The sequence below is a fragment of the Ambystoma mexicanum genome, chromosome 2q, assembly GCF_040938575.1.
Source record: "Ambystoma mexicanum isolate Mex_15411 chromosome 2q, UKY_AmexF1_1, whole genome shotgun sequence".
Classification (NCBI taxonomy): Eukaryota; Metazoa; Chordata; class Amphibia; order Caudata; family Ambystomatidae; genus Ambystoma; species Ambystoma mexicanum.
In genome coordinates this window covers 347680023-347707303 of record NC_090924.1, presented here as the reverse complement: position 1 = coordinate 347707303, position 27281 = coordinate 347680023, and the positions used below count along the sequence as shown (strand labels likewise).

The following is a 27281-nucleotide window of genomic DNA, read 5'->3' as shown; positions in this document are numbered from 1 at the left end:
CGTTCGACTCCAGACGGGTCTGCTTCTCTAGGACCTGGACGTGGAGCGCTGGGGATATGCGTTCCAGGACCCCCATCTGTTCTTCCGACAAGTGGCCCCGGCGCCCCTTGGCATCCGCTGCCTTCAAGAGGCGCCGGGCCTTGTTCAGGGTCCTGGACCTGAAGTCCTCCCAGCGCTTCCTGACATGTTGTAAGTCCCGGACTGCCACCCCCTCCGCGTTGATGGCAGTCACGATGTCAGTCCAGATCCGAGTCCGTCCTTCCTTGTCGGCGCGGGAACTTCCGAAGAGGGCATCATACTGCCCCAGGACTTGCTCCACCAGGACACCAACTTCGGTGGCACTGAAGCTGGTGCCCCTCTGCCTCTCTGGCCGGGGGTTGTCAGTGGTCACAGATGGTGTTTGCCCCGACATGACAACCCCAGAAGCAGGAGTGGGTGGGCAACTGGTTCCTGGGGCTGGGCTGTGGAGCGATGGAATTCCAGTCGGGAGTCTTCGGTTCCAGCAGGGGTGGTCACAGCAACAGCACCCCTAGCTGATGTGCAGGCAGCAAATGGCAGTGCACGTGGGCAGCAGGCAGTCAGGCAGCAGCAGATGGTAGGTGGGAGCGTGCTCGGGGCTCTGGGGGGCAGTAGTTCGGCCTTCTGGGCAGGAGCGTGGTCTTCCGTGTGCTTACGCGTGGCCAGCTTGGTACGGAGTGATTTGGCACGTGAAAATCCTGCACGTCAGCGTGAAAATCGAGGAAAGGCCCTTAGCGCGTAAGCGCGTCAGCACGCATACGCGATTCTATTGGACCAAAGGCCCTCAGCGCGTAAGCACGTCTGTGACGTGACCCGCACGGGTGTTTCCCACACAGCACGTGATGACAGAGCACACGTGGAAAGACTGCACGTCAGAGTGTCATCACGTGTAATTGGACAGCACGTCAGAGTCTCATTGCGTGTGATTGGTGGAAATGGCCCTACACGCAGAAGTGACAAAGCGTGTAATTGGTGGAAATGGCCCTACACGCATAAGTGACAAAGCGTGTAATTGGTGGAAATGGCCCTAGCGCGTACACGCCGCGTAAGTGACGCTGGACGTGTGGGCCTATATAAAAGGTACGTGTAGAACACCATTTCCTTGTACGTGCTTTTCGTGGAGAGCGAGTGGGTGAATTCTGTACTTCTTGTCGTTTCACACGCGATTTACTTCACGGCGTTTCAAGTTCGTATTCCCTGTTACCTCTGACAGCTTTTTCTCTTTTACTGGTTTACCTGGGCTTGTTCCCTCAAACAGTGTTCCCTTCTACTGTTGTCCTGTCTCCTCAGACAGCGTACAAATCTTCTTTTGGCGGGGGTGTTGCCAACCAAACGCGCTCCGTTTTCACGCTCTTTTACCTGGCAGACGGTGAGTCACGCACGTATCTAACATCTGTGCTTGCCCCGTGTGTAGCCTACCCCTTCAGAGGTCATTCTAGGCTGCGTGTGACACGCATACGTTCATTCTTGTGTTACTGGGTGCCACAGCGTAGTGCAGGTTTTTCTTTCTGCACACGTGGTCTAGGAGGGGTTGCGTGCACGTCACCTCCCTTTTTTGGGGCTCCTGTGCGTAGCGTGACCCGTCATCTTTCCCCAGGGGTTACAATCAGCCTTGCAAGAGCAGTAGGGTACAATTACCATCTGGTACCCAACCCCTTTGACCCCCAATTGCCCAGGACAATAGTTTAAAGCCACTCCCATACGCACATTTACATCAGTGCCATGGCTGGGAGGCGGGGATTCCGTAAGGGTGGCAAAGGTGGAAGAGCCACAAGTGGTGGCCGTGGTGGATCCGGTAGGGGACGTGGTCGTTACTTGCAGGGTGAGCCTGTCCCCCCATGTGTGGAGGACCAGTCAAGGGCACCCATAATCCCCCCCCCCTCCCGTTGAGGCTGATGTGGCTGACACCATCCATGCTCAGCCCTTGTTGGACCAGCCCATTGTGGCACCAGACCTGGCTGACTCCATGGCTGACTTCCAGGTCAGCAGGCCTATGACACGTGCGCTGGTGCACATTGATGTCACCATGCCACGTGCATCTGGGGCAGCAAGGTCATCTGCTGCACCAAGTAGGCAGGGCGGAGAGGCTGCAGGGGCAGCTGCGGCTCCATCCACCCCAGCCCTCACACACCCAGCCAGGGCAGTGTCGGTCCTAGTCCATGCTGCTGACATTCCCCCTGACACCATCACACTAGAGCCAATGCCTGCACCAACTCCCATGCTGAGTGTGCAATCCCACACTCCTGATACAGAGTCCACCAGGGCTCCTGCCCCTAGTGTCCAGAGCGGCGCAGGACACTCAGGATCACCACCACCTTCCAAGCGGAAGAGGAAGAGTGCTCGTCCGGCACAGGCTGATGCCCCAGACACGGCTACACAGTCCGGCCCGTCCAGGAAGCCCAGCTTCACGGATGACGAACTGAATGCACTTGTCGAGTATGTGTCCGCACATGACAACGAGATGGTCATTGTTGCAGGATCCAAGACCACACCTGCACAACGCCAGGCACACTGGCAGACCGTTGCGGACATCGTAAGTGCCCTTGGAATCGTGTGGCGCACAGCCAATGATTGCTATAAGCGCTGGAATGACCTAAAGCGCAGGGCAAAGAGTAAGCTGGCCTCAAGTCATGCCGCAACTCTAGTGACTGGAGGTGGGTCTCCAGTAGTAGACATGGAACTCACTCCACCTGAGTCAGTCGCTGGGACCTACGTCACGGAGGAACAGATCCAAGGCGTGGGAGATCTGGCTGATTACGAGGCATTGTCCGGTGAGTGCACATGCATGTGTGTGTCATCCATGTGCATGGTGTGTGTGTGAGGGCTTCTGTTTGTGTGCCAGGTGAGAGTGTGTGCGCCTGAGTCGTATGGGTCAGCCATGTGCTTCATGCAATACATCCTGCGCAGCTGCATTTGGCCATAGCAGTATCCCTTCTGCCAACAGTAGACATCTAGCCCAACTGCACGCCAGTTGCCCTTGAAGTGTCACCTTGCCACAACATTGTTGCTTATTTTTCACTGTTCATTCAGTCAGATTGTCTGCATTCCACCACTTTTACTAGGCATGTCGCAGTCCACTAGTCACATGTCTGACATGGCTATGGTAAAGTGGAGTGACTTTGTTACCTGGATATCATTTGTTCACACATGTCCCTGTGCAATTGGACCATTTCAGACTGGCAGCTCCAGGTGAAAAATCTGACCTGTTAGAATTAGAAAAGCTATTACATGCGGGAACTGGACTGAATGAATAGGTGCTGCCCTCCTCTCCATCTTCACTCAATAGCAATGATACATGCCATCTGTGTGATGGCATGTGTGTTTCACCTGGCAATCACAGGCCAATGTGTGATGCCACTGCCAGCCAGCATGCAGAAAATGTGTTCATCTTCCATCTTGGTGTCATCAGTGTGTGCCATTTGCCTGCCCTTCATATGCAGTGAGGGTGCATGCATGGGAGGGTTTTAGTCATGTGGGACATGTGTCAATCAAGTACTGGTTCTCTTGCTTCTCAGCCCTCATTGTGTGCCATGGTGCTAATGCCTGTTTCCATTTCTTTGTTTTTATGTCTTTGCAGGGGAAGACGCACCTGATACTGCTGGGGTTGTGGAGATGGTGCAGACCCAGGAGGGGTCCGAGGGCCGACCAACCACCAGTGAGGGACGTGGTGTGGTGGTGGGTGAGAACCCACAAGTGCTGCAGGTCATGCTCTCAAGGGGTGTCTCTGGCTGCACCTCCCCCGAGCTGTACTCAGGTGTTGATTCGGATGAGACCTACGTGCCGTCGCAGGTGAGTGTTCCAGGGAGGGATTCTGTTCTGTCCCACCCACCTGCACCAGGGTCAGAACCCTCAATGGGGATGTCAGTGTTGGCAGCTACGCCTTTGGTGGTTACGGATGCAGGGTCACACTCCGCGACATCTGATCCTGTTCCTGGGCCAGCAGATCAGAGGGGGAATGCAGTCCTGCAGCCTCAGGCAGTGCCGGCACAGCAAGGTGCAGTTCGCCTTGCCCCAGACAGGTGTGGTGCCCGCCGACGTGGTGGCCGTACGCCACCTGGCAATACCGCATGGGAGCAATCCATTTACGGTATGGCAACACAACAGGCAGCATCATCCGAGATGATGGCTCAGGCCATGGATAGGGTGGCCACTTCCATTGTCCCCCCTGAAAGGCTGATGGAGCGACTAGAGCAGGCAACCGACTCCATCTGCCAGTCACACAGGGAGGACATGTTGGCGTCCAACAGGGACAGGCGGGCGGCACTGGCGACTCTGCAGGAGGCCATCTCCATTGAGTCCCAGGGCCACAGGGAAGCCCTGAGGCAGGAGCTCCTTCACCTCAGGACGACTCCTGTTGAGCTTGAGGCTTCAACACACCAAAGGACAGAACAGCAGCTGTAGCGTCTCACCCGTACGCTCTCAGCTGAGATGCAGGCAACGAGGGCAGAGGTCCGGGCATCCCGTGAGTTGTTGCATGGGGACCTCCGCACACTCATCCTCCAGAACCAGACCTACCACACCCGCATGCTTGCAGCCATGGAGGAGCAGACTAGGGCCTTGCGTGGGCTGCCTCCCATAGTGCAACCACCTCCGGATGCAGCTGCACATGGTGATAATAGCGACAGCAGTGATACTCCCACAATAGGGTAGCCGTGTGGGCCATGAGCCCATGGAGGTGTTTTTTTTTCCCAGGACACACCCATGTGGGTTTTGGTGTGCACCCTGTCCTCGGACCTCCTGGGTGGCCTCCCAAACCCCCCCGGGCCCATCAATGGCCATTTTTGATTTTTATTTTTGATTTTAATTTTTATTTTTGATTTTTAATTTTAATTTTTAATTTTTATTTTTATTTTAAATTTTGAAAAATATTTTTCCCAATTTTTTTGGGACAATTTGTTGGCTTGCGTGGTTCCTGTGGGCATACGCAGCATTGTGGCTGGGCACATGCAGGTTTGTCATGTATTTGGTTCAGATGCTTGGGTTTGAGTCACACACACCCCTCCTGCTTCCCGTTTCCATGGGCTTGCAAAGGGTGTGCCCAAGTGACATTGGACTCCCACTACATGTGTGGGTAGTCTAGTCAATACTGTATATACATTCCTAGTGCATATTGCTGTTGTGTTGTACACTGCATGTTGCATTGATGTGTAACTCATCATCTGTGTCTACCTCCCAATTTGCAGGTCCCTTCCTCATGTCTACACAAGGCCCTCTAGTCTGGAGATGGGGTCCATGTTGGCAGCAGTGCACCTACAACTCTACATGGCGCCAACACCGCACAGTTGGTAGTGGTGGGAGTGCAGGCATTTCCAGGTGGTGAGACTACTAATATATAACATTAGTGATGTCATGTTAATGGTAGTACCTGCTCAAGTTTGTTGTTGGTCCTGCATTACTGTGAGCATTTCAGGCGTTGCAAGTTTCAATTAGGGACACTCTACATTGTGACACTAGTGTCATGTTGTGGGGATTACTTTGTTTACCTGCAAATAGCATGACATGGCACGGTGTGTCGTGTGGCGGTGCTGGGGATGGGTTGGCTGACATGGCACTGTCCTCTTGTTGCATTTTGCAAGTGGGTATTCATTTTAGCTGCTTGAATGTGTTACTTCACAAAACTGCATTGGTGGTGTCTGTGTGGGTAGGGATGCACACATTGTGACACTTCCAGGTGAACAATCTCAGGCTGACATGGTTTTCACGGTTCATTCTCCAGACATTCAGGATCAGTGTCAGGTTGAGTCATCATTGATTGTCAGATGGAATGTGCCAGGGCAGTGTGCACTCCACAGGGGTGTGATTTCTATGTGAAGTAATTAGCCACTAGCTGTGTACGGGCTGCCTCCCCCCGTGCCCTTTCCCCTCCCATGCGCAGCGGCTGTGCATGTGGTTGGGGATGTGGGGCCACCACCATGTCCACGGCCAGGCCCCGGCGTGTTGCAACGTTGTGCAGGACACATGCTGCCACTATGATCCTGCACACTACTGGGGGAGTGTACAACAGCTGCCCGCCAGAACGGTCAAGGGAGCGAAAGCGTGACTTTAGCACTCCGAATGTGCGTTCCACTATGCCCCGGGTTGTAATGTGGGCTGTGTTATATCTTACCTGGGGTGGCGTGGTGGGGTTCCGAATTGGCGTCATCATGTGGGGGCTGAGAGGGTAGGCACTGTCCCCTGTGGAGGTGTTGATTGGTATCATTGGTGGGGTTGTGACCTTGCTCAGTATCTGACATGCATGCATGTGCAGTGGCATTCATACTCACCAAGCAGCCATGTATCGCCATGCCGCCCAGCTTCTAGGTCCCGGCTTAGGGTGGACATTCGGTAAATGAAGCTGTCGTGGGTTGACCCGGGATAGTTGGCATATACTGAGGTGATGATTCCCTTGGCATTACATACTACCTGCACGTTGATGGAATGCCAGTGCTTGCGGTTCCTATAGATGTGCTCAGATGCCCTGGGGGGACGTAGAGCCACATGGGTGCAGTCGATGGCACCTAGCACTTTGGGGAATCGTGCTACAGCGTAAAATTCCAGGGCGGCAGCATGCCTTTCTGCAGGTGTTCTGGGCAGGTATATGTGCCTGCGGACTGATGGGCGTGCAGTGATGATGTTCAAGACCTGGTGTAGGCAGCGTGACTGGGTGGCCTGTGATACACCACCCACAATGGCACTTGTCAGCTGAAATGATCCAGTGGCTAAGAAGTGCATTGAGGACCTTCTCCAGGGGGCTGAGTGCTTGGGAGCACAGGGTGGGTGATGTGAGGTCATCCTCCCACTCACTCACCAGGTCCAGTATAATGTGTGGTGGAAACCTGTACCTCCCATGCACCTGGTCATCAGGCATCCCGAAAAGGCTGGTTCTGGGTGTGAATATTCTGGCCCTGACTATCCTCCTCCTCCTCCTTTGGTAGGCCATGCCCACTGCTGCTAGGAACGGTATGTTGATCCTGGGTCTGAGCTTGTTATTTTGTTAGCGCGCAAATTAATGCGTTGCGCGTGTTGTAGACGAGCGTGTGACCCGCGCACCCCAGAAATCCAGTACCCAGTCCAATAGCGTGTGGAAATTCCCGCGCACCCCGGTATACAGGTGCGCTGACGTACTTGCGTGTGTAAGTGTCCGCGCACCCCTGATATACACGTACATAGGCCAATCGCGTGTACGCGCACTTTTGTCCAATTACACGCGATGACACTCTGACGTGCAGTCTTTCCACGTGTGTTCTGTCATCACGTGCTGTGTGGGAAACACCCGTGCGGGTCACGTCACAGACGCGTTTACGCGCTGAGGGCCTTTGGTCCAATAGAGTCGCGTATGCGTGCTGACGCGTTTACGCGCTGAGAGCCTTTGGTCCAATAGAATCGCGTATGCGTGCTGACGCGCTTATGCGCTAAGGGCCTTTCCTCGAATTTCACGCTGACGTGCAGACTTTTCACGTGCCAAATCACTCTGTATCAAGCTGGCCACGCGTATGCACACGGAAGACCACGCTCCTGCCCAGAAGGCCGAACTACTGCCCCCCAGAGCCCCGAGCACGCTCCCACCTGCCATCTGCTGCTGCCTGACTGCCTGCTGCCCACGTGCACTGCCATTTGCTGCCTGCACATCAGCCAGGGGTGCTGTTGCTGTGACCACCCCTGCTGTTGCTGTGACCACCCCTGCTGGAACCGAAGACTCCCGACTGGTATTCCATCGCTCCACAGCCCAGCCCCAGGACCCAGTTGCACACCCACTCCTGCCTCTGGGGTTGTCATGTGGGGGCAAACACCATCTGTGACCACTGACAACCCCCGGCCAGGGAGGCAGAGGGGCACCAGCTTCAGTGCCACCGAAGTTGGTGTCCTGGTGGAGCAAGTCCTGGGGCAGTATGATGCCCTCTTCGGAGGTTCCCGCGCCGACAAGGAAGGACGGACTCGGATCTGGACTGACATCGTGACTGCCATCAACGCGGAGGGGGTGGCAGTCCGCGACTTCCAACATGTCAGGAAGCGCTGGGAGGACTTCAGGTCCAGGACCCTGAACAAGGCCCGGCGCCTCTTGAAGGCAGCGGATGCCAAGGGGCGCCGGGGCCACATGTCGGAAGAACAGATGAGGGTCCTGGAACGCATATCCCCAGCGCTCCACGTCCAGGTCCTGGAGAAGCAGACCCGTCTGGAGTCGAGCAGTGAGTGTACATGCATCCTGATTGTGAGCAGTGCGTGTGGTGATTATTCGGTAGTGTGCAGGTTGCACATCTGTTTGTATGGGGTCGAGTATGGGTGGGGGTGTCCAGGGCCGTGGGGCTGACACATGCGAGGGCTGTAATGTGTGAGACATGGATGGTGCTTGTGTGTGTAGGCTTGCATGCCAAATGCAGTTGTGCGTGCACACATGTTTGGATGAATGTGTATTTAAGTAGACATGTCCGTTATGTCACGCATGTATGTTGTTTTCGGCTGCATGTATGAGCACTGTGTACATGTGCATGTGTGTGTATTTGACAAGGGTGCAACAGTGATGCAACATGGATGCATGTGACTGCGGTATGTGTAAGCCTGATTGGCAGATGTGACATGGATGCCCGTCTGAACAGTGCGACACTTGGCAGAGGTGTACACATGCATGCAAGTGTGGTGGTGTGTGTACATGTGTGGTGCACTTCCTGTGTTGCATGTGATGTCTGGGTCACCTTTGGCTGCTCATGCTGTTGTATGTGTATGGATGGTGGTGGCAGTTGCGATATGGCTGTGGTATGGCTCATGTGTGCGAGTTGCAATGACATGTGTGTTGGGGATTGTGATGACATGTCTGAGGTTTGCAATGCCACTCATGTGCAACTGTCATGTGTGTATGTGTCCATTGTACAGTGCACTGATGCCTGTGTTTTGTTTCTCCCTGTCTGCAGCGTCAACTGATGAAGAGGGCGGAGAAGGTGCTGTGGAGCACAGCGGCGGGGATCCGACCTCCAGCCGGAGACGCAAGGCCCGGCTCCCCTCCCGTGTTGTCATCTCGTCAGGGAGTGAGGAGTCCGGTGCCGCGTCCCAGGCCGCAGCTGCCGGGGGGAGGTCCAAGAGGCGGAGGTTGGAGTTGGACTCCTCGGCAGCAGAAGGGGCAGCTGGGACCCCACAGGGCCCAACAGGGGAAGATGGCACGGAGTCATCCAGGTTGGTGGGGGGTTTGGTGGAGGAGGAGGCCGTGCAAGCACCAGAGACGGGGTCTGGAGGTGGGGATCCCACTGGTGCTAGTGGTGCAGTCCAGGACCAGGGACAGGAGGCAGCACAGGCCGCCGCGGAGGTGCCTGTGTGCAATCCTGTCCCCGATCCTGTCCCTGCATCATCTTGCACCAGCAGGGATGCCTACGTCTAGACCCGTTTTCAGGCAGGGGATGTGCTGACGTCAACTGGCCTTCCTCTGCCTGCGGACGTGGCTATCCAGGTCCGGGTTGAGCCTGTCCTGGCTGGTGTGGCGTTGCGTCAACGGGCCATGCGAGGTGACCTGCAGTCTTTTCATGGAGAGACTGCACGTCATCTCGAATGGCTCGTTGACCACGTCAGCCTGCTGGGACAGGTCACCCAGACCGGATTCCTCCGTCTGATGGGGCTTGCTCCGACCCCGTCCTCAACTGGACCCCCTATGCGCCAGTCGTCCTCTGTGCCATCTTCCCACCCATCAGTCACCTGGGTGCCCTGTGGAGCTGCCTCTGACAGTGCGGCCAGGCTGGTGGAGGAGGCATCCCTGCCACAGTCGGGAGTCGGAGGTCCAGCAGGGGTGGCCACATCAACAACTGCACCCCAGCCGGCGGAGGATGTGCAGGCAGCAGGAGGCAGTGCACGGGCAGAGGCAGAGCAGCAGCAGCAACATGGTGGGAGCCATGAAGGCTCGGGGCCTTCGACATCGGAGGGGCAGGCATCGGCCGGAGGGCAGGAGGACCCAGGACAGAGAGTGTCTTCCGTGTGGCAGCGGTTGGGCCATGCCATAGGTGCGGAGCGGCGGCGGGCGGAAGAGGCGCGGCTCACAATGGTCAGGGCGGAGAACTCCATGCGGAGGGCCCTGAGGCGGGCCGAGTGCCTCGAGGCAATCCGCAGGGGGTTGGAGGAGGACACGGCGTCGTCCCTGCCGACCCTCGGGGCCATGGAACCGGACCGCCTCCGGGACATCGAACAGGAGTTCGATGATGCCCTGGCCCGGAACACCACGGAGTGAGTCGCTGGACTTGCCCGCCGCCTTTGTATATAGTTCTTTAGTTTTAGGTTTCCTTTGTTTTTTCTTATGATTTGGAGTCGACGGACACTGCTCCACTTTTTGTATATAGTTGCTTTTTAGTTAGGTTTTTTTTTAGGTTTCCTTTGTTCAGTTGGGCTCATGGACCCTTTCGAGTTTTTTACATAGTTCTTGATTTGATAGATAATTTTTTTACATTTGACTTTGGAGGACATTTTTTGGGATTATGATTTGCAGTTCTTTATTTTTATGAGGACATGCATCTTGATTTGTTTTACTTCCCATTGTAGTTTGTTTCATTTCTTTAGCATTCTTTCTTTTTTTCAATACAATTTTGTTTCATACTTCACTGTGTGGTATCATCTCATTGGTTTCATGCATGTCATGTTGGGTGTTTTCCCATTCAATTGCAAACATTGTGTGTGACGGACATGGGTTCATTAGCTTCATGAACATTGGGGGTGTGACATGTAATTTCCATTTCCATGTGGGTGAATGGGTTACTTGGTAGGGCTTTTTGGCTGTGGAGGCTGACCATAACGCACATGATTGGGGATTGTGAGGACCTGGTGGAGGCTGCCCCTGGTGGCTGGGGGTGGTGGGAGACATGAGTGGGGGCCTGGTGGAGGGTGCCCCTGGTGGCTGGGGGTTGGCGGTGGTGGGAGACATGAGTGGGGGCCTGGTGGAGGGTGCCCCTGGATGCTGGGGGGTGGGGGTGCAGGGGGACATGAGTGGGGGCCTGGTGGAGGGTGCCCCTGCACTGCTGGGGGGTGGGGGTGGTGGGAGACATGAGTGGGGGCCTGGTGGAGGGTGCCCCTGCACTGCTGGGGTTGGGGGTGGTGGGAGACATGAGTGGGGGCCTGGTGGAGGCTGCCCCTGGTGGCTGGGGGGTGGGGGTGGTGGGAGACATGAGTGGGGGCCTGGTGGAGGGTGCCCCTGCACTGCTGGGGGGTGGGGGTGGTGGGAGACATGAGTGGGGGCCTGGTGGAGGCTGCCCCTGGTGGCTGGGGGGTGGGGGTGCAGGGGGACATGAGTGGGGGCCTGGTGGTGCTGCCCCTGCACTGCTGGGGGGTGGGGGTGGTGGGAGATATGAGTGGGGGCCTGGTGGAGGGTGCCCCTGGATGCTGGGGGGTGGGGGTGCAGGGGGACATGAGTGGGGGCCTGGTGGTGCTGCCCCTGCACTGCTGGGGGGTGGGGGGGTGGGAGACATGAGTGGGGGCCTGGTGGAGGCTGCCCCTGGTGGCTGGGGGGTGGGGGTGGTGGGAGACATGAGTGGGGGCCTGGTGGAGGGTGCCCCTGGTGGCTGGGGGTGGTGGGAGACATGAGTGGGGGCCTGGTGGGGGCTGCACCTGCAGTGCTGGGGGGTGGGGGTGGTGGGAGACATGAGTGGGTGCCTGGTGGAGGCTGCCCCTGGTGGCTGGGGGGTGGGGGTGGTGGGAGACATGAGTGGGGGCCTGGTGGAGGGTGCCCCTTCACTGCTGGGGGGTGGGGGTGCAGGGGGACATGAGTGGGGGCCTGGTGGTGCTGCCCCTGCACTGCTTGGGGGTGGGGGTGGTGGGAGACATGAGTGGGGGCCTGGTGGAGGATGCCCCTGCAGTGCTGGGGGGTGGGGGTGGTGGGAGACATGAGTGGGGGCCTGGTGGAGGCTGCCCCTGGTGGCTGGGGGGTGGGGGTGCAGGGGGACATGAGTGGGGGCCTGGTGGTGCTGCCCCTGCACTGCTGGGGGGTGGGGGTGGTGGGAGACATGAGTGGGGGCCTGGTGGAGGCTGCCCCTGGTGGCTGGGGGTGGTGGGAGACATGAGTGGGGGCCTGGTGGAGGGTGCCCCTGCACTGCTGGGGGGTGGGGGTGGTGGGAGACATGAGTGGGGGCCTGGTGGAGGCTGCCCCTGCACTGCTGGGGGGTGGGGGCGGTGGGAGACATGAGTGGGGGCCTGGTGGAGGGTGCCCCTGGATGGTGGGGGTGGTGGGAGACATGAGTGGGGGCCTGGTGGAGGGTGCCCCTGCACTGCTGGGGGGTGGGGGTGATGGGAGACATGAGTGGGGGCCTGGTGGAGGCTGCCCCTGGTGGCTGGGGGTGGGGGTGCAGGGGGACATGAGTGGGGGCCTGGTGGTGCTGCCCCTGCACTGCTGGGGGGTGGGGGTGGTGGGAGACATGAGTGGGGGCCTGGTGGAGGGTGCCCCTGGATGCTGGGGGGTGGGGGTGCAGGGGGACATGAGTGGGGGCCTGGTGCTGCTGCCCCTGCACTGCTGGGGGGTGGGGGTGGTGGGAGACATGAGTGGGGGCCTGGTGGAGGCTGCCTCTGGTGGCTGGGGGGTGGGGGTGGTGGGAGACATGCATTGTTGATCAGTAGTGCAAGGTGACATGTGGGTTGGCTGGGGGGCATGCCCATGGTGGATGGGCTGCCTGCAGGACATGAGCAGGGGTGCAGGGTAGTCCCCCGTGGTGTGGGCTGCCTGCAGGGGCCGTGGAGTTTGTGGAGCGTACACCTTGGAGGACCCACACGGCCAATTCACGTGTAGTATGATATGATATGATATGATATGGTATTTGTAACGCGCCTATACACAAGTGTTTCAAGGCGCGACGAGGCAGGGAGGGAGGGAAACAAGGGGAAGACAGACAAACGATCCTACTAGGCCAGGTGTCATTCAGATCGGGCAAGTGCAGAGGTAAGGGGAAAAGGAGAAAGTGCAGGGGGAGGAGGTGGGGGGAAAGTGCAGTACACGGTAAGTAGCGTAATAATAATAAATAATAAATAAAAGGGCCAGCTGGTGGCAAGTGCGAGGTAAGTGCAGAGCAAGTGCTAGGAAGGGGGCTGTAGGGATACAGTGACAGTCCCACAGTGCAGGGGGCGCCAGGGAGGCAGTGCAAGTTGAGAGTGGCTGGGCCTTGGACCGAGGTCGCTGAGAGGGCCAAGATGCAGGTTTAGTGCAGAATTTAGTGGGGAGTTAAGCAGGTTTAGCAGGGGAGAGGGAGAGAGAAGGCAGAAGCGAAGAGGAAGGTTTTGAGGTGCTTCCGGAACCGGAGATGGTTCTCCTCAAGTTTCAGGGAGGCAGGAAGGCTGTTCCAGAGGGAGGCCCCTGCTGCGGAGAGAGATCTACCCCCAGCTCGTTGCTTCGAGAAGCGGCTGACCATGAGGGAGTTGGAGACGGATGAGCGAAGGGCCCGTGAAGGAAGATATTTAGGAAAAGAGAGTTGAAGGTATTTAGGCCCCAGGCCCCAGAAGGCCTTGTGGACAATGCAGAGGGTTTTGAACTTAATCCTCGCAGCCACTGGGAGCCAGTGAAGAGATTTCAGCCCTGGAGAGATACGGTCCCTGTAGTAGTACTCCCCAGAACCCCTGAAATACACATACCCTGCTGAAATCGCGTGTGGAACTTCCCGCGCACCCCTGAAATACACGTACCCTGCTGAAATCGCGTGTGGAACTTCCCGCGCACCCCTGAAATACACGTACCCTGCTGAAATCGCGTGTGGAACTTCCCGCGCACCCCTGAAATACACGTACCCTGCTGAAATCGCGTGTGGAACTTCCCGCGCACCCCTGAAATACACGTACCCTGCTGAAATCGCGTGTGGAACTTCCCGCGCACCCCTGAAATACACGTACCCTGCTCGCACTGGGCCAATCGCGTGTGGAACTTCGCGCGTACCCCTGAAATCCACATACCCTGCTGAAATCGCGTGTGGGAGTTCCCGCGCACCCCTGAAATGCACGTACCCTGCTCTAATCGCGTGTGGTACTTCCCGCGCACCCCTGAAATGCACGTACCCTGCTGAAATCGCGTGTGGGACTTCCCGCGCACCCCTGAAATGCACGTACCCTGCTCTAATCGCATGTGGGACTTCCCGCGCACCCCTGAAATGCACGTACCCTGCTGAAATTGCGTGTGGTACTTCCCGCGCACCCCTGAAATGCACTGACCCTGCTGAAATCGCGTGTGGGACTTCCCGCGCACCCCTGAAATGCACGTACCCTGCTCTAATCGCTTGTGGTACTTCCCGCGCACCCCTGAAATACACGTACCCTGCTGAAATCGCGTGTGGAACTTCCCGCGCACCCCTGAAATACACGTACCCTGCTCGCACTGGGCCAATCGCGTGTGGAACTTCCCGCGCACCCCTGAAATCCACGTACCCTGCTGAAATCGCGTGTGGAACTTCCCGCGCACCCCTGGAATTCACATACCCTGCTGAAATTGCGTGTGGTACTTCCCGCGCACCCCTGAAATGCACGTACCCTGCTGAAATCGCGTGTGGAACTTCCCGCGCACCCATGTAATACACGTACCCTGCCGAAATCGCGTGTGAGACTTCCCGCGCACCCCGGTATACACGCACACGTAATTCTTTGTCAGCGGCTGTCCGTGTTTGTGGGTACCCCTTTGCACGTCATTTGTCCTGGAGGGCCACAGTATAGGACATTCTTCATGGCTGTATATAGGTGCTATTTGTTGGCGCACCTTTTGGCGCACATTTCTTCCAGGTGCAGAGACGCTACCGCCTGCTTTCTTGTGGCGGTCGTGTTTGTGCCTGTGCGCTGGTTTGAGCGTGCGCTTTTTTGCCCTATTCTATTCCATGAATACGTGTTGTAGGCGAGCGTGTGGGCGTTCCGCGCACTTGTACCCTGTACTTCCCCCGTGACGCCCACGTTTTGGCAAGTTGTTCCCCATTCCGAGTGTTACGCCCCGTGTTCCGCCTACTTTTATTGCGTGCGCCGCGCTATGTGCGATTTTCGCTGTGGCCTGTGCGATTTTCGCTGTGACCTGGCGCACGCTGTTAGATGGCCTGTGCGCTAACGTACGCCGCGCACTTTTTTTCGCACATCCGATGGTTTTCTCGCGCACGGCCTTCCATGAATCGATGTGCGCTGCTTTTCGTGCGATTTTCGCACTTGCACTGCGATTTTCGCTATTCCACTGCGATTCGCACGTTTTTGGCCACTTGCGCCGCGCTAATTATTCCATGAATCGGCCTCAAAGTCTTTTCTCAAATATACATTTTTAATATTTAATAACTACAAATTGCACATAATTCATGTATGTATGATGTAAAAACAAAAGATCAAATAATTCATTACATCACTTGGGCATTCACATTTTAAGCAATCACACTTAATCCCATACTTTCACTTTCAAACCATCAACAATAAAACCAATTTGACATATCAAGGCAGTGTCAACTACTGCTCTGAGTAAAATCTTCCTTAGTTTTTGCCTATACTGATGACCCGTTCCAAAGTATCAGGTGTCAGACATCTGGTGTTTTTATTAATCTAGATGCACACTGCAAGTTGTCTGCAAGTCGTCGACACGTGTTTCGGTCTCAAAAGACCTTCTTTAGGGCACAAAGAAACTCTGCCCTTTTCGAAAGCGTGTAGGCCAATGTTCATTCTAAAAAACATACATATACATTCATCAGAAGAGCGTCATCCCTATTTTATTTCAACGGTGACTAATATTGTCACAAAAAGTGGATCTACAAAATAGAATCACCAAGGACTACTCACCCCCAAGACCCAACTTCTGGGGTAGGTAAGTAGAACGTCGGATCAATCCTCCACAGGACTCTATAGTATTCTAGACATCCTGTGGATAAACAAAGCATACCACTAGGTCTATTTTTGATCACCCAAGATAAGTAATAATCTAACACCAAGCCATGCTAAACTCCATTAAAAAAACATTAGAAAGCGATGTACCAAAGTGCACTTACAATCTTTGTTGATCCATGCGAAAAAAATTCATTCACACGCCTTCGGCGTAATCAACTGATATATTCCAATGGTTGTATCCGGATGGTTCACATATGGACCAATGCACAGACCTCACCAGGGTCTTCCACCACTGTTATAGTAGAGGAGACATACTAGTTAGTAACTTGTATGGTCTTGCTGCCACACAACGCTGCTCAATAGAGTTGCACATGCCACTTCAGGATTATAATACAAGTTGTCTATTAGGATGGAGATGGAAATCCCTCAGTCCCTCAGGATCAAGTCTACTACATTCCCAAAAGTAATATATTATATCAAGTCCTGATACCACTCAGATATATTCTCTCGTGTGGTCGTAAAGTACATGCAGCGTTCGCTCACGCGTATTCTTCAGGAGTGTGCCCTGAGCAAGGGATCGACCAGCCGGTTCTGCAGAATCCAAAGTATTCTTAAGAATGCTTTGGTTCACCTGTCTGCCCTCAGTGACAGTGGTGAGGAGACGAGTACATAGAGGTTCGGGAACCTCCTGTATGCCTTCCTGTAGTAAGGACCACTGGGCATCGGCGTAGTTGGCCAGCAAGATATTGTTGTTGGCAATGCATGTTGAGAACGCTGCTGCGACGGTGATCCTTTTCCCAAGGGCATACAGTCATTTACCTTCCTTATCAGGGCGTGCCTCGCCTGTTGACAAAGGGACCCCTGCCCGCTTTCGTGTAGTAGTCATCACCAAGGAGCATGGGGTGGAATGACCACTGATATACAGAGGGTCTGATGAAGAAGGGCGAAAGAGTTTTTCTATTCGTGGGTTGACACCTCTTGTGAGAGCAGGTGTTGATAAGGAGGGCGCCAGACATTTTTTGATTGAATTGAGGAGAGGAATAGCCTCACTGTCCGGCGGTTTCCCCTTAAGGATCTCCTCCACGAAGTCAGCTTCGGGGGCTGCTTCATCTGTAGCAATTTTAAAGTGATCAGCTGCTTTACGCAACATTACATTAAAAGTCAACTGGTCATCCACTGACGAGGCTTGTTGCCTAGTGGGTGTGGACTGGGGAAGAGTCCAGAGACGGAATCAGGGTCATGATGATCCGGGTACTGCCATAGTTGAGGGTCACCCACATCTGGATTCTCTTCCCAGCACTCTATGGGATCATGCATGTCCTCAGGGTTGATGAATTCCTCATCCTGAGTGTCAGCAGGAATGTAATCCTCAGTTAGGTCATAACTGTATATATCTTCTTCTAAAGAGGGGTCAAAAAGTCTTGTAAATTTAGCTTTGGGATCCACAGGGCTCTCATCCCTTGGCATCCTTGGTGTAGGTTGGTCTGAACGGGAAACAAACCTGTCCAGCCTTTCAATACAGTTCTAAAACTTTTCTCTTGTCCAAACCGAGGACCTAGAATGGTCTAGAGGTGGAAAAAAGGTCATGATTGTGTTCATCTGTCAAAAAGCATCGAGATTTTCGTCTCATCGTCGAGAATAGTCCTTCTTCGCCCTCAGAGAACTCCTCCTGAGGTGCCGACAGAGGTGAGACATCTCTGTGATTCCCTTTTTCGACTTATGGGTGGGTTCCTGTACCCCCCTTAGGCCATCCTTGGACCTCGGCGGATCCTTGGGCCTTTCCGTGGGCCTCGGCGCATCCCCGGGTTGCCACTTCTGAGAATCGGCGGCAACAATCCTAGCTAAACTGTCGGCGACGTCTTCCGCGGTCGGGAGGCGCGCAGCTTCAGGCTGCGATTGCAAGGGGGTCCTCTTCGCCGGTGCTGGGTCCTTGCCCTCAGCGGCTGCCTTTTTCGGTGGTGCTGGGGCCTTATCTTCTGCGATCGCCTTCTTCGATGGAACTGGAACTGGAACCCTATCGTCGCCGGACGCATTCTTGCGATGCGTCTCGACGGAATATGGTATATTAGGGGTAGCACCCTTTGTCTTCAATGGCCCGGTATGCTAGGGACATTTGCGGCTGCGGGGAGGGCTGGCGATCCTGACGTTCGGCAGGTGCCGCCGGAGCATCCGGTGTACCCGTTGGCGCTGAAGTCTTCTTCAACCTGGCCGAAGATTGACTTGGAGTTGTGTGCTTTGTGCTGTGTACATGTTCATCTTTGTCGGCGGGGTGTGACTTCCCCATAGCAATGCCTAAGCCGTGCCTAGCGGGGCTGGGGACAGACGATGCGGAACGGGAGCGTTCCGTCGAAAGGTCAACAACCTCCGATTCAGAGGCATGATTGGTCGTTACTCTCGCCATTGTCACATTCGGTGGCTGCTGCAGCGGGAGAAAATTCGGCCTCTGACATACCGTAGGCTACCCACCGCTTGACTCTACGCTACTTTAATGTCTTAGCACAGAGGAGTTTACAAGCCACGCATCCTTCCTTCTTGTGATCGAGGGGCAAGCACTGGTTGCACCGTCTGTGCCCATCTTTACAAAGGAATGTGCTCCTACAATTAGGGCAAAACCTAAATGGAGTCCTCTCCATAGCTGAGGATGGGTAGAGTGACGAAGACCAAAAAGGGAAAGAGGAAGGAAAGGGAAAGGCTTTCTCAATTTGTATAGAAATGTCCACCCCGATCCCACTCTCCCTACTGTATGTGCCGACGGAAGGCCCGGTCACGTGGTCGGCAGAGCCGACTGGATCACTGTCAGTCGAGTTCTTGAAGGTCTTCGGCAGAGGTCTGTAACAGCCGTCGAAATAAGGGACAGATAGGATAATATGATATTTTATATAATTAATCGACCAAAGGTCGATGGGACAATAAGCAAAGTCTTTGACGAGCTCCGCATCAAGCCGACCAGTATGCTGGGTGGAAAAAACAATCTGAGGGACCTCGACTTGTGAGGGATCTTGGGTACACTACACGTCACGTAGGGAGAGTGTTACAGGCACGCCCATGTCGACGTCTCCTTTCGATTCTCGAAAGACAAAATGCAATACTCTGCGGTTACCAGTGGATGTCGAACAATATGCACAGCATGTGATTCTAAGCAGATTAACAAACATCAGAAGTATAGTTTAGCGCCATTTTTAACTTCCATTCAGTTCAGTATTCAATATATATAGTGTAGCACTATTTTAAAACTTCTATTTAGTTCGGTATTCAATACCTATCTCACATTGCTTTGAAGCTTTCATTCATAAAGCGCTTAATTAGTTGGATGCAGCTCGACCAGAGTGCCCCGGTCTCCGAGTGTCTTTTCGTAGCACTCACCGGTCTGCTGTGTCTTGCTCGGGTAGCTCTTGCTGCTTTCTCTGGATTCCCAGGCTGGTGTTCTGACCTCTGCAAGCGACTTCTGCATGCGCCAGTGTCATGAGCACTGCTCCCGAGAAGCCAAGTCAAGCCCAGCATCCCCGGAAGCAGGCTCACGACCCTCGTCCCCGGCTCCAGCAAACCCCTATTGGGGCCCTTTGGACAATGTCCTGGCGCCTCTGGCGCCAGGCTCATAAGGAACCTCCTGGCGCCGGGCTCATAATTCTTGCAAAGGTGCTTGGGTGGACCTACCTGTAGCAGACCATGCTGCATACTCACCTTTACAAATGCTGGCAGGATGAAGTCCCCAGCCTTCTGCTGGGAGGAACTATTCCCTGAACTGGGACTACTTTCTTACCTGGGTGGGGCTGGTGCCACTCCTTAGCTCTGGAACACAGGAACTCTTTTACCTGGGCGAGACTGAGGAAGAAGACACCCAATCACTCCAACACTATTTAAACCACACCCGATTGGGAAAACGTGCTTCGCGTTATTCTGCATCTGCAGCAGGACGCTCACCGAGTCAGCTCCAGCATTCCAGTGACATCTCCAGCTTCAGCTCAGCAACCTGTGGAAGAAAGACACGAGAACTATACTTACCATCCAGGAATCCAGACACCGGCAGAACCTTCAAGCAAAAGAAACATAAGGTTAGCAAGCTGCAACACGTTCGCAGCCGCGCTCGCTTACCTGATCCATCTGTGCTTTCACGGATTCTTCACGGCCTTCTCTTCAGCAGCCTAACGGCACCTGTAAAGACAAAGAACATTGTTAAGTAGGAATCGGGTGAAGGCGGCCGCATTTACTTTTCTTACCTGCTTTTGTGCGCGTATTACGATCTCTTCAACCGCAGCAGCCCGGCACCTGAAAACAAGAAAAGACATTATTTAAGTGCCATTAAAGACTGCAAGAAAGCCTAACACTTACGTGTTTCCCCACGTGCATCCGCGACTGGGAAAACGCCCGCAAGATCCCGACACCTGCAAATAAGAAAAGAACATTGTTAGAGGTGCTATAATAAGGTCACAGATCATTATAGTTTTACAAAGGTAGCGGGCGCCCCTCTCTCGCAAGAACAGACATGATAACCTGTTCAGTGGTTATTAACCACTTGAGAGTTCGCAGCCACTGCTTTTACTCACTGTGCCTTTCACAGATGGGAAATATCCATTTGCATATCAGTCTTTGTCCTGCCCAGGGGCAGTCCAGCACCGAAATACAATGGCAACTCCAATCTGAACGAGAGTACCACCAGCAACCCCATACACGTGTTTCACCCTTGTTGGGGATCATCAGTGAGGTGAAGCTGATGCCTCTCTAAGCACAGTGAGAGGGAGACCACGTCTGGTTGCCCCCAGGAGACCTAGGGTTACCAATCCCAGGTTCCTTAAAAAATAGTTTTACAAAGGTAGCGGGCGCCCCTCTCTCGCAAGAACAGACATGATAACCTGTTCAGTGGTTATTAACCACTTGAGAGTTCGCAGCCACTGCTTTTACTCACTGTGCCTTTCACAGATGGGAAATATCCATTTGCATATCAGTCTTTGTCCTGCCCAGGGGCAGTCCAGCACCGAAATACAATGGCAACTCCAATCTGAACGAGAGTACCACCAGCAACCCCATACACGTGTTTCACCCTTGTTGGGGATCATCAGTGAGGTGAAGCTGATGCCTCTCTAAGCACAGTGAGAGGGAGACCACGTCTGGTTGCCCCCAGGAGACCTAGGGTTACCAATCCCAGGTTCCTTAAAAAATAGTTTTACAAAGGTAGCGGGCGCCCCTCTCTCGCAAGAACAGACATGATAACCTGTTCAGTGGTTATTAACCACTTGAGAGTTCGCAGCCACTGCTTTTACTCAGATCATTATACTCACGTACTTCGCACGTGCAACGGCAACGGACGAACAACGCCCGCAACATCTCAAGACCTGAAAACAGAAAACAAGGGACATTATTGAGGTGTCATTGAAATTCCCATACCTACGTACAACCGCACGTGTCGCGCTCTCAGTGACCACGCCCTCAGCATCCAGGCACCTCAAAAAGACAATGCAAAGACTTCATTAAAGGTGCCCATCTCTTCAAGACTATAAACTCTTTATACCTACTGGCATCCGCTCGTGCAGTAACGGCGGCATCACCTTTTGGCATCTCAGCACCTGTGCCACTTCAAAGGCCACAAAAGACTTTGAGGACCTCCAGTGACGTAACTGGAACCCACGCACCCCTGCATAAGTCGCAGGATGGAGAGCCCAGCATTTATACGCCTAAGGTGAGAGCTCACCAGGAAATTGGATTTTCGGAGAGTTGGCGATTAGTGAGGAGGAAGTCCAGCCAAACGGTCATTAACCCTTTTTTCTTCCGCCTGCAGAAACCTTACCCTGCAAGCCAGACGGTCAATAAGAGGAAGCCCAGTCCAGAGAGTCATCCGAGCTCTACGCTTCTCAATTGAAGAGACTATAACAGTTCAGCCGGGACCAGCGCCTCCATGGGAATCAGGTGAGCGTTACAGCCGGCAACCCTGTTGCCTCTGGGTGGACGCTGTGAGAAACCGGAAGGTACTCTTACATCTACTTCCCAGGGATCTTCTGTTCAGGTGGCCAGGGAAGGGCCATCGCTCTTGGATCCCCGACCCTGGGGGTGGACTAGTGAGGGAGGATCACCTGGGTGGAGGGTCCTTGGGGATTGGGAAGAGAGTGCCAGAGGGTCGAGAAACTGTATGTCTGTCCCCCCCTTTTTTTTTAAATTAAAAATTGTATATGGTTTACAAAAAGAAAACTTTACTAACTTCCATATATGTTACATCTCACATTTTTCTTAAGTGAATTATCATCTAAAGACGTCACAACAGCCTATAAGACCATAAAAACAGAAAAAGCATCCACTATTTAGATTTAACAAATTCCTGTTTTAATTCCACATCAAGCAAGTAAGCACAAAATTGCTAAACAATAAAAGTAAAATATTCCCAGTATACCTTTTGGTAAATTGAAAGCTCACTTCGGTTACACAAATACTTTACATACAAAACATTAAAATGGAAATCATATATTTGGTCAGGTAATAGAAGTAAGGTGCTATTCAGAAAAACACAAGCAAAAAAATAAGATGATCCAGCACATAGAGAGAAAAATAAATTAATGACATTCAACCTTCAGATAAATTTGATCAGATTAAGCTTGAGGTTTTCCTTCTAGTGCGTAACTGATGAAACACGACCATTATAAGCCAAATCATAAGAATTGTTCAACACAATAAGCAATTCTTCAAGTTTTAACAAAAATCTGCCCAATGCCAATAATAGGCGTGTGCTGGTACCTGACATCGCCCTTTCCCAGAATGGCTGTTGAGCAATCAGCGTTAACTCTGGGTAGTTATCAGCCAAGAGATTTTGTCTACTGGTTTGGAAAATAAGGACAATATAAAACTAAGTGTTTTATTGTTTCGTCTTGAATGTCAATTAGACAGAAACGACAAGCTCCTTCATTACGTTCCATGAGAGGGAGTTTATATTGGACACGTTCCAATGTAGGAAGCTGATTCAATTTAAACCTCATGTAAACCATGCGACCCTTCGGGCAAGGACAATTTAGTAAATATAAAGCCCTGACAGATCTTTTTGTTCCAAATAAAACATATTCTGTGTAGGTTTTATATGTATAGTTGGAGTCAATGGTATGGATCCAATCCATTTTGTACAGCTTCGGTTTTACCCTCGGGAGCCACAACAATAGATCCTCTTGAGATGCATTGATGTGTGCCAAGACGCTAAGACTTGCTTCATTCAGACGTCAAATGAGACCATTGACAGAACCCTCTCGTCCATCAAGAGCTCACGGAGGTCCTTGTACAAGGAGTTGCAGGATGGAGCCAGTGTGTCTTATCGACAAAGAAAGAAGGCCCAGTTCCTGCCGCATTTAAGAATTTGGGACAGCTGGGGCAAGTCCCAATGTCAATTTCCACATCTGGCCTTGGATTTTATTTAGGACATTGTCCAAATTGGTGAGGTATATGTCCAGGCCATAGAGTAAAGTGCGCTCCACCTTGAGCAGATAGAAATCCAAGAGTGGCACTAGGGAGAGTTTAGCATACTTCCTAAAAATGACTTTCCTCTGGGAAAGCAGGGGACAAACCTCCTGATAATCCTGATTTCCAGGATTTCAGCAAGTTGGAGTCAGCTAAATGGTAACCCAAATAACGTAGCGATTTAACAAGTTGAATCGGTTGACCAGCAATGTTCCATTTATTGGGTTTTGGGCACCTTTTGTTGTTAAATATGATTATGTTTGATTTCAGCGGGTTTGCTTGCAAATTATGGGCAATCGCAAATGTATGAAAAGCGTTACGTTTTAGCTGTAAACCATAAGGGGTTGTGTCCATCAAAATGATATTGTTGGCAAAGCATAGCCAATGGAGGTGTAATTTGCCTAATCATGCCGGATACATAGCAGGATTTGTCTATAGAGAATCAATATCACATATATATAAATTAAAAAGCGTAGTTGCTAAGTTGAAGCCTTGCTTAACCCCGGTCTTGGTGGGGATGTGATCAGTAATCGCTCCTTCCTGATTTACACAAACCTGGAAAGATGTGTTGGTATGTAGTAAGGAAATGAGCTGTACCAGTCTCTTAGGAAAACCCATGTTCGACATTTTAAGCCACAAAATGTCCCTTATCACTGCATCAAATGTGGAAGACAGATCTAATGCTGCTATATAGACAGGGCCTCTCTGTGCAGTGCAAGAAAGTGAGAACAAATGGGCTGTCACCGTTGCATTAAGAGAAGTGCTCATGTTCTTTCTAAAACCAACTTGAAATTTAGAGTATATGCCATTTTCAAGAATATAATTGTCCAGATGTTTCAAAAGTAAAATAGAAAATATTTTTGCTGCTGAATCCATCAGGGCGATAGGGCAAAAGTTTGCCGGGTTACGAGGGTCAACCTTCTTATGAATTGGGATGATGATTGAATTTTGCCAGGAAGAAGGAATGAGGCTCGATCGTAATATGTAATCGAATATGGTATACGGAACAGCTGCCCAAAAGTTTGGGCCGGATTTAATAATACAGGGCGTATCACGTCCGGCCCGGCAGCCTTTGAGTTTTTCAATTGCCCGATCGCCCCTTTCCTGAAAGTGACATCATTTACCCTCCCTCAGCTTTTGCAGGATATTGTCATTTTTAACCTACTTCTCCCCCTAAAGTGAAGGCCAGTACTGGGATGAAGATCATCCCAAGAGTAATGTTGGTTACTTATGAAGAGTGCTATTATAGCATTGGGACAAAGAAGAGGGAGCCTGAAAGTTATAGATCTGAAGGTCAGGCCCATCACAATAATTGGCCTGATGCGGTAAGGCAAAAAGGGAAAATTGTTCATACCTGAAACCCCTTGAAGAGGCACAGGTGTATAAAAGGACGGGCCAAGTCTGAAGAAGAGTTGAGAAGCAGGCACGAGTTCAGTAGCATGACCGGCAGCACAGCTCGTAGGAGACCAGACACCGAGACACTGAAGGAGGACACTGTATGGTAAAGTGTCACTGCGTGGCGAGGGAGCCATGTCTCCAAGAAGCCGGGGAACAAGAGAGAAGGGAGCCGCAGAGCTTAACGTTACCTCTGGCATGGTCAAAATATGCCTGTTCCTCTGAATGGAGGAGCCCTCGAGGGGCGTCTGAGGGGCAGGTGGTTACATCCGGACCTCAAATCCTACAAAGCAGTTGACGGGAAAAACTAAAGAAAGGAATGTGGCAGCCAGTGAGTTTCAATGAGAGGTGCTAAAACCCGGTGCGCTTATGCAAGCAAAGGCGTTAGCTTGTATCGGACTGGTCGTGTGCAGCCAACACGTTATCAAAAGTCTCAAGAGTGAAATTTTGTGGAAAAAGGAATGCCTCCGGTTGAAGTTAATGGAAAGGCTTGAAGTTCAGAAAGCAAGAGAAACTAAGTTGCTGGAATTAAATCACTGACAAAGTGAATCTGCAGTCGATGGGAGCCAACGAAGTGGGAGCAAAACACTGAATGGTTAGAACTATGATAACCAGCAAACCCACATTAAAGCAACAGAGTAAAGGCATTGATGGAAAGCCAACAGTGCATTTAAAACCACAAAAAAGCCTGAGACTTTTAAAAAGCAGATAGACTTGTATGAGTGGTTGCCGACTTGTGAGCATGAAGGAATCACCATGGTGGCAGAGAGTGGGGCAGGGGCCACTGGTTACGTGACCTGTGGTTTGAAGATTGGGGAAAATCCCTGAGCCCCTTTGGAACTTGGTTGATTGTGCATCACAACGTACAGCTGGAGGAAGAACCCTGAGCTCTGTTGGAATACGATTTTGCGACATAATGCTTGAAGCTTGAAGAAGGGGGACCCCAGCATTTTGAGAATATTGTCTTTTGGAACTGTATCCTGAACTTGAGAAAGGGAGCTAGAGACTGTTCAAGACTGCTACTACTTTGAGTTAGCACATCCCTACACTACATTGAAATATTAAATATGAGAGCAAGCATAGGTTTTGACACAGACCGACCTTCATTTTGAGCTCTTCGACATTGACGTTCCTTTAGGTAGGGCAATTCCCAGCATAGTAATAGGGCAAGTTAGGTGTTACACCCATCCTGATATTTTAATAAAGGTTTTTAGAAACAGTTAAGTTTGTTGTCTGTGTCACCTCTTGATACAATGCCTGTCTCACAACATGGACAGCATGCGTGTCTGTCTCTCTCTCTCCCCCCCATCCCCAACACCTCAGGGATGTCACCTGGTCGCACTTCAGGCCCCACCATGACTGCCTCCCCACGGAAAGGGTCCCCTGATATATATCTATATATCTCTCTCCCCCCCCCCGCCCCACCAATGGTCTCCCTTTATACACCTGCAGCCTCTTGACAGGCTGCAGGTGTGGATCTCTAATTAGACTTGCCTGACCACGATAAAGGGGACATTCCTGACTCTCGCCATACCTTGCAGGCATCATCGTCGTCGTCTCAGTACAGAGTGGTAAAATGAAGGTGTAGTGTTCATTACTCTTAGGGCCTTATCACGAGTTCAGCTGTATTCCCGGCTGCAATCCCGCTGACTGTAATAGCCCTAGCACCGACCGGTCCGGTAGTATTACCACCGGATCACAGGTTGGGCCTTAACGGTAAATCCCCATTCCTGATTGGGTCCGTGGATCCAATGGGGAATTTTCGGTGCTAATACTGCGGGCTAATACAGCCGGCTGTAATACCGCCGAAAACAGGGATTTTCACCTCCAGAAAAAAGCTGGAGATAAAACAGCCGATTTAGCGCCCAACTCGTGATAGGGCCAGTCCTTAAATGCAGCGGAAATACCGTTATCACCGCATTTAAGGGCTACAGCCCAACTCGTGATGAGGTCCTTAGTCTCCTCTTCCTCGTCCCAGAACTTTCAAGTGTTAAATGTGGGGCAATGAGGGGAGAGTTCTTGCAATAACCCAAAAAGGTTGGGGGAGGGCTAGATTGGTCAAGATTAGGGAAAGGGGGATACCATGTCTCGCTTGTGGGTGCTCCACTCCCATTCTCAGAGGACCCTTCACCCAGGTTATCCTTCCTCGCTTCTCCACCCCCGGGCTCGGGATCCAAAAGGGATGGCCTTTCCCTGGCCACCTAAGAAGATGATCCAGGGGGGTTGGAGTGAGTATACCCTCAGGTTTCTCACAGAAGGGAGTGACTAAAATGGCAGCACCCAAGAGCTAAGTGAAGGGGAGATCTTTTTGGGGTTAACATTATTTGTACAAGTCGGCCAGTCATCTCCAAAGTGTGACTGGTCATTACTTAATTGTTTTTAAATGAAATGTCTCATGACAGCTTCCCTTAAATATACTATCACAATTCCCCACTAAGGTCCATGTACCTGAACCATATAGACAAAACATACAGTGTTGCTATAATTCCCAGAAATGCTCTGATCTACTATCTGATCTGCCCTCATTCATTCCCCCAAATTGTTATTCTTAGCGCTCGAAGTAAGGATCCTCAAGAGTGTTATAAGCTGCTTGTGGAACAATAACATTAATATATTCAATATCATATTTTTAAATAGCGCTTCATGATGATTTCCTCACTCTTATGTGCAGTACTGACAGCTGT

At 52.4% G+C, this 27281-nt stretch overlaps 1 protein-coding gene across 2 annotated transcripts in view; it reads right to left on the bottom strand.

Moving 5' to 3' along the window:
• The window catches only part of LCMT1 (leucine carboxyl methyltransferase 1), a 1102354-nt gene that overhangs the window by 985313 nt on the left and 89760 nt on the right, over positions 1-27281 (bottom strand). Inside the window, exon 2 of one of the 2 annotated variants that reach the window (XM_069647364.1) lies at positions 15730-15808. The exons of the other annotated variant lie outside the window; for it this stretch is intronic. Coding sequence (XP_069503465.1) covers positions 15730-15808 — 79 coding nt within the window. The remainder of the gene's footprint in view (positions 1-15729; positions 15809-27281) is intronic. 2 annotated transcript variants of the gene reach the window in all.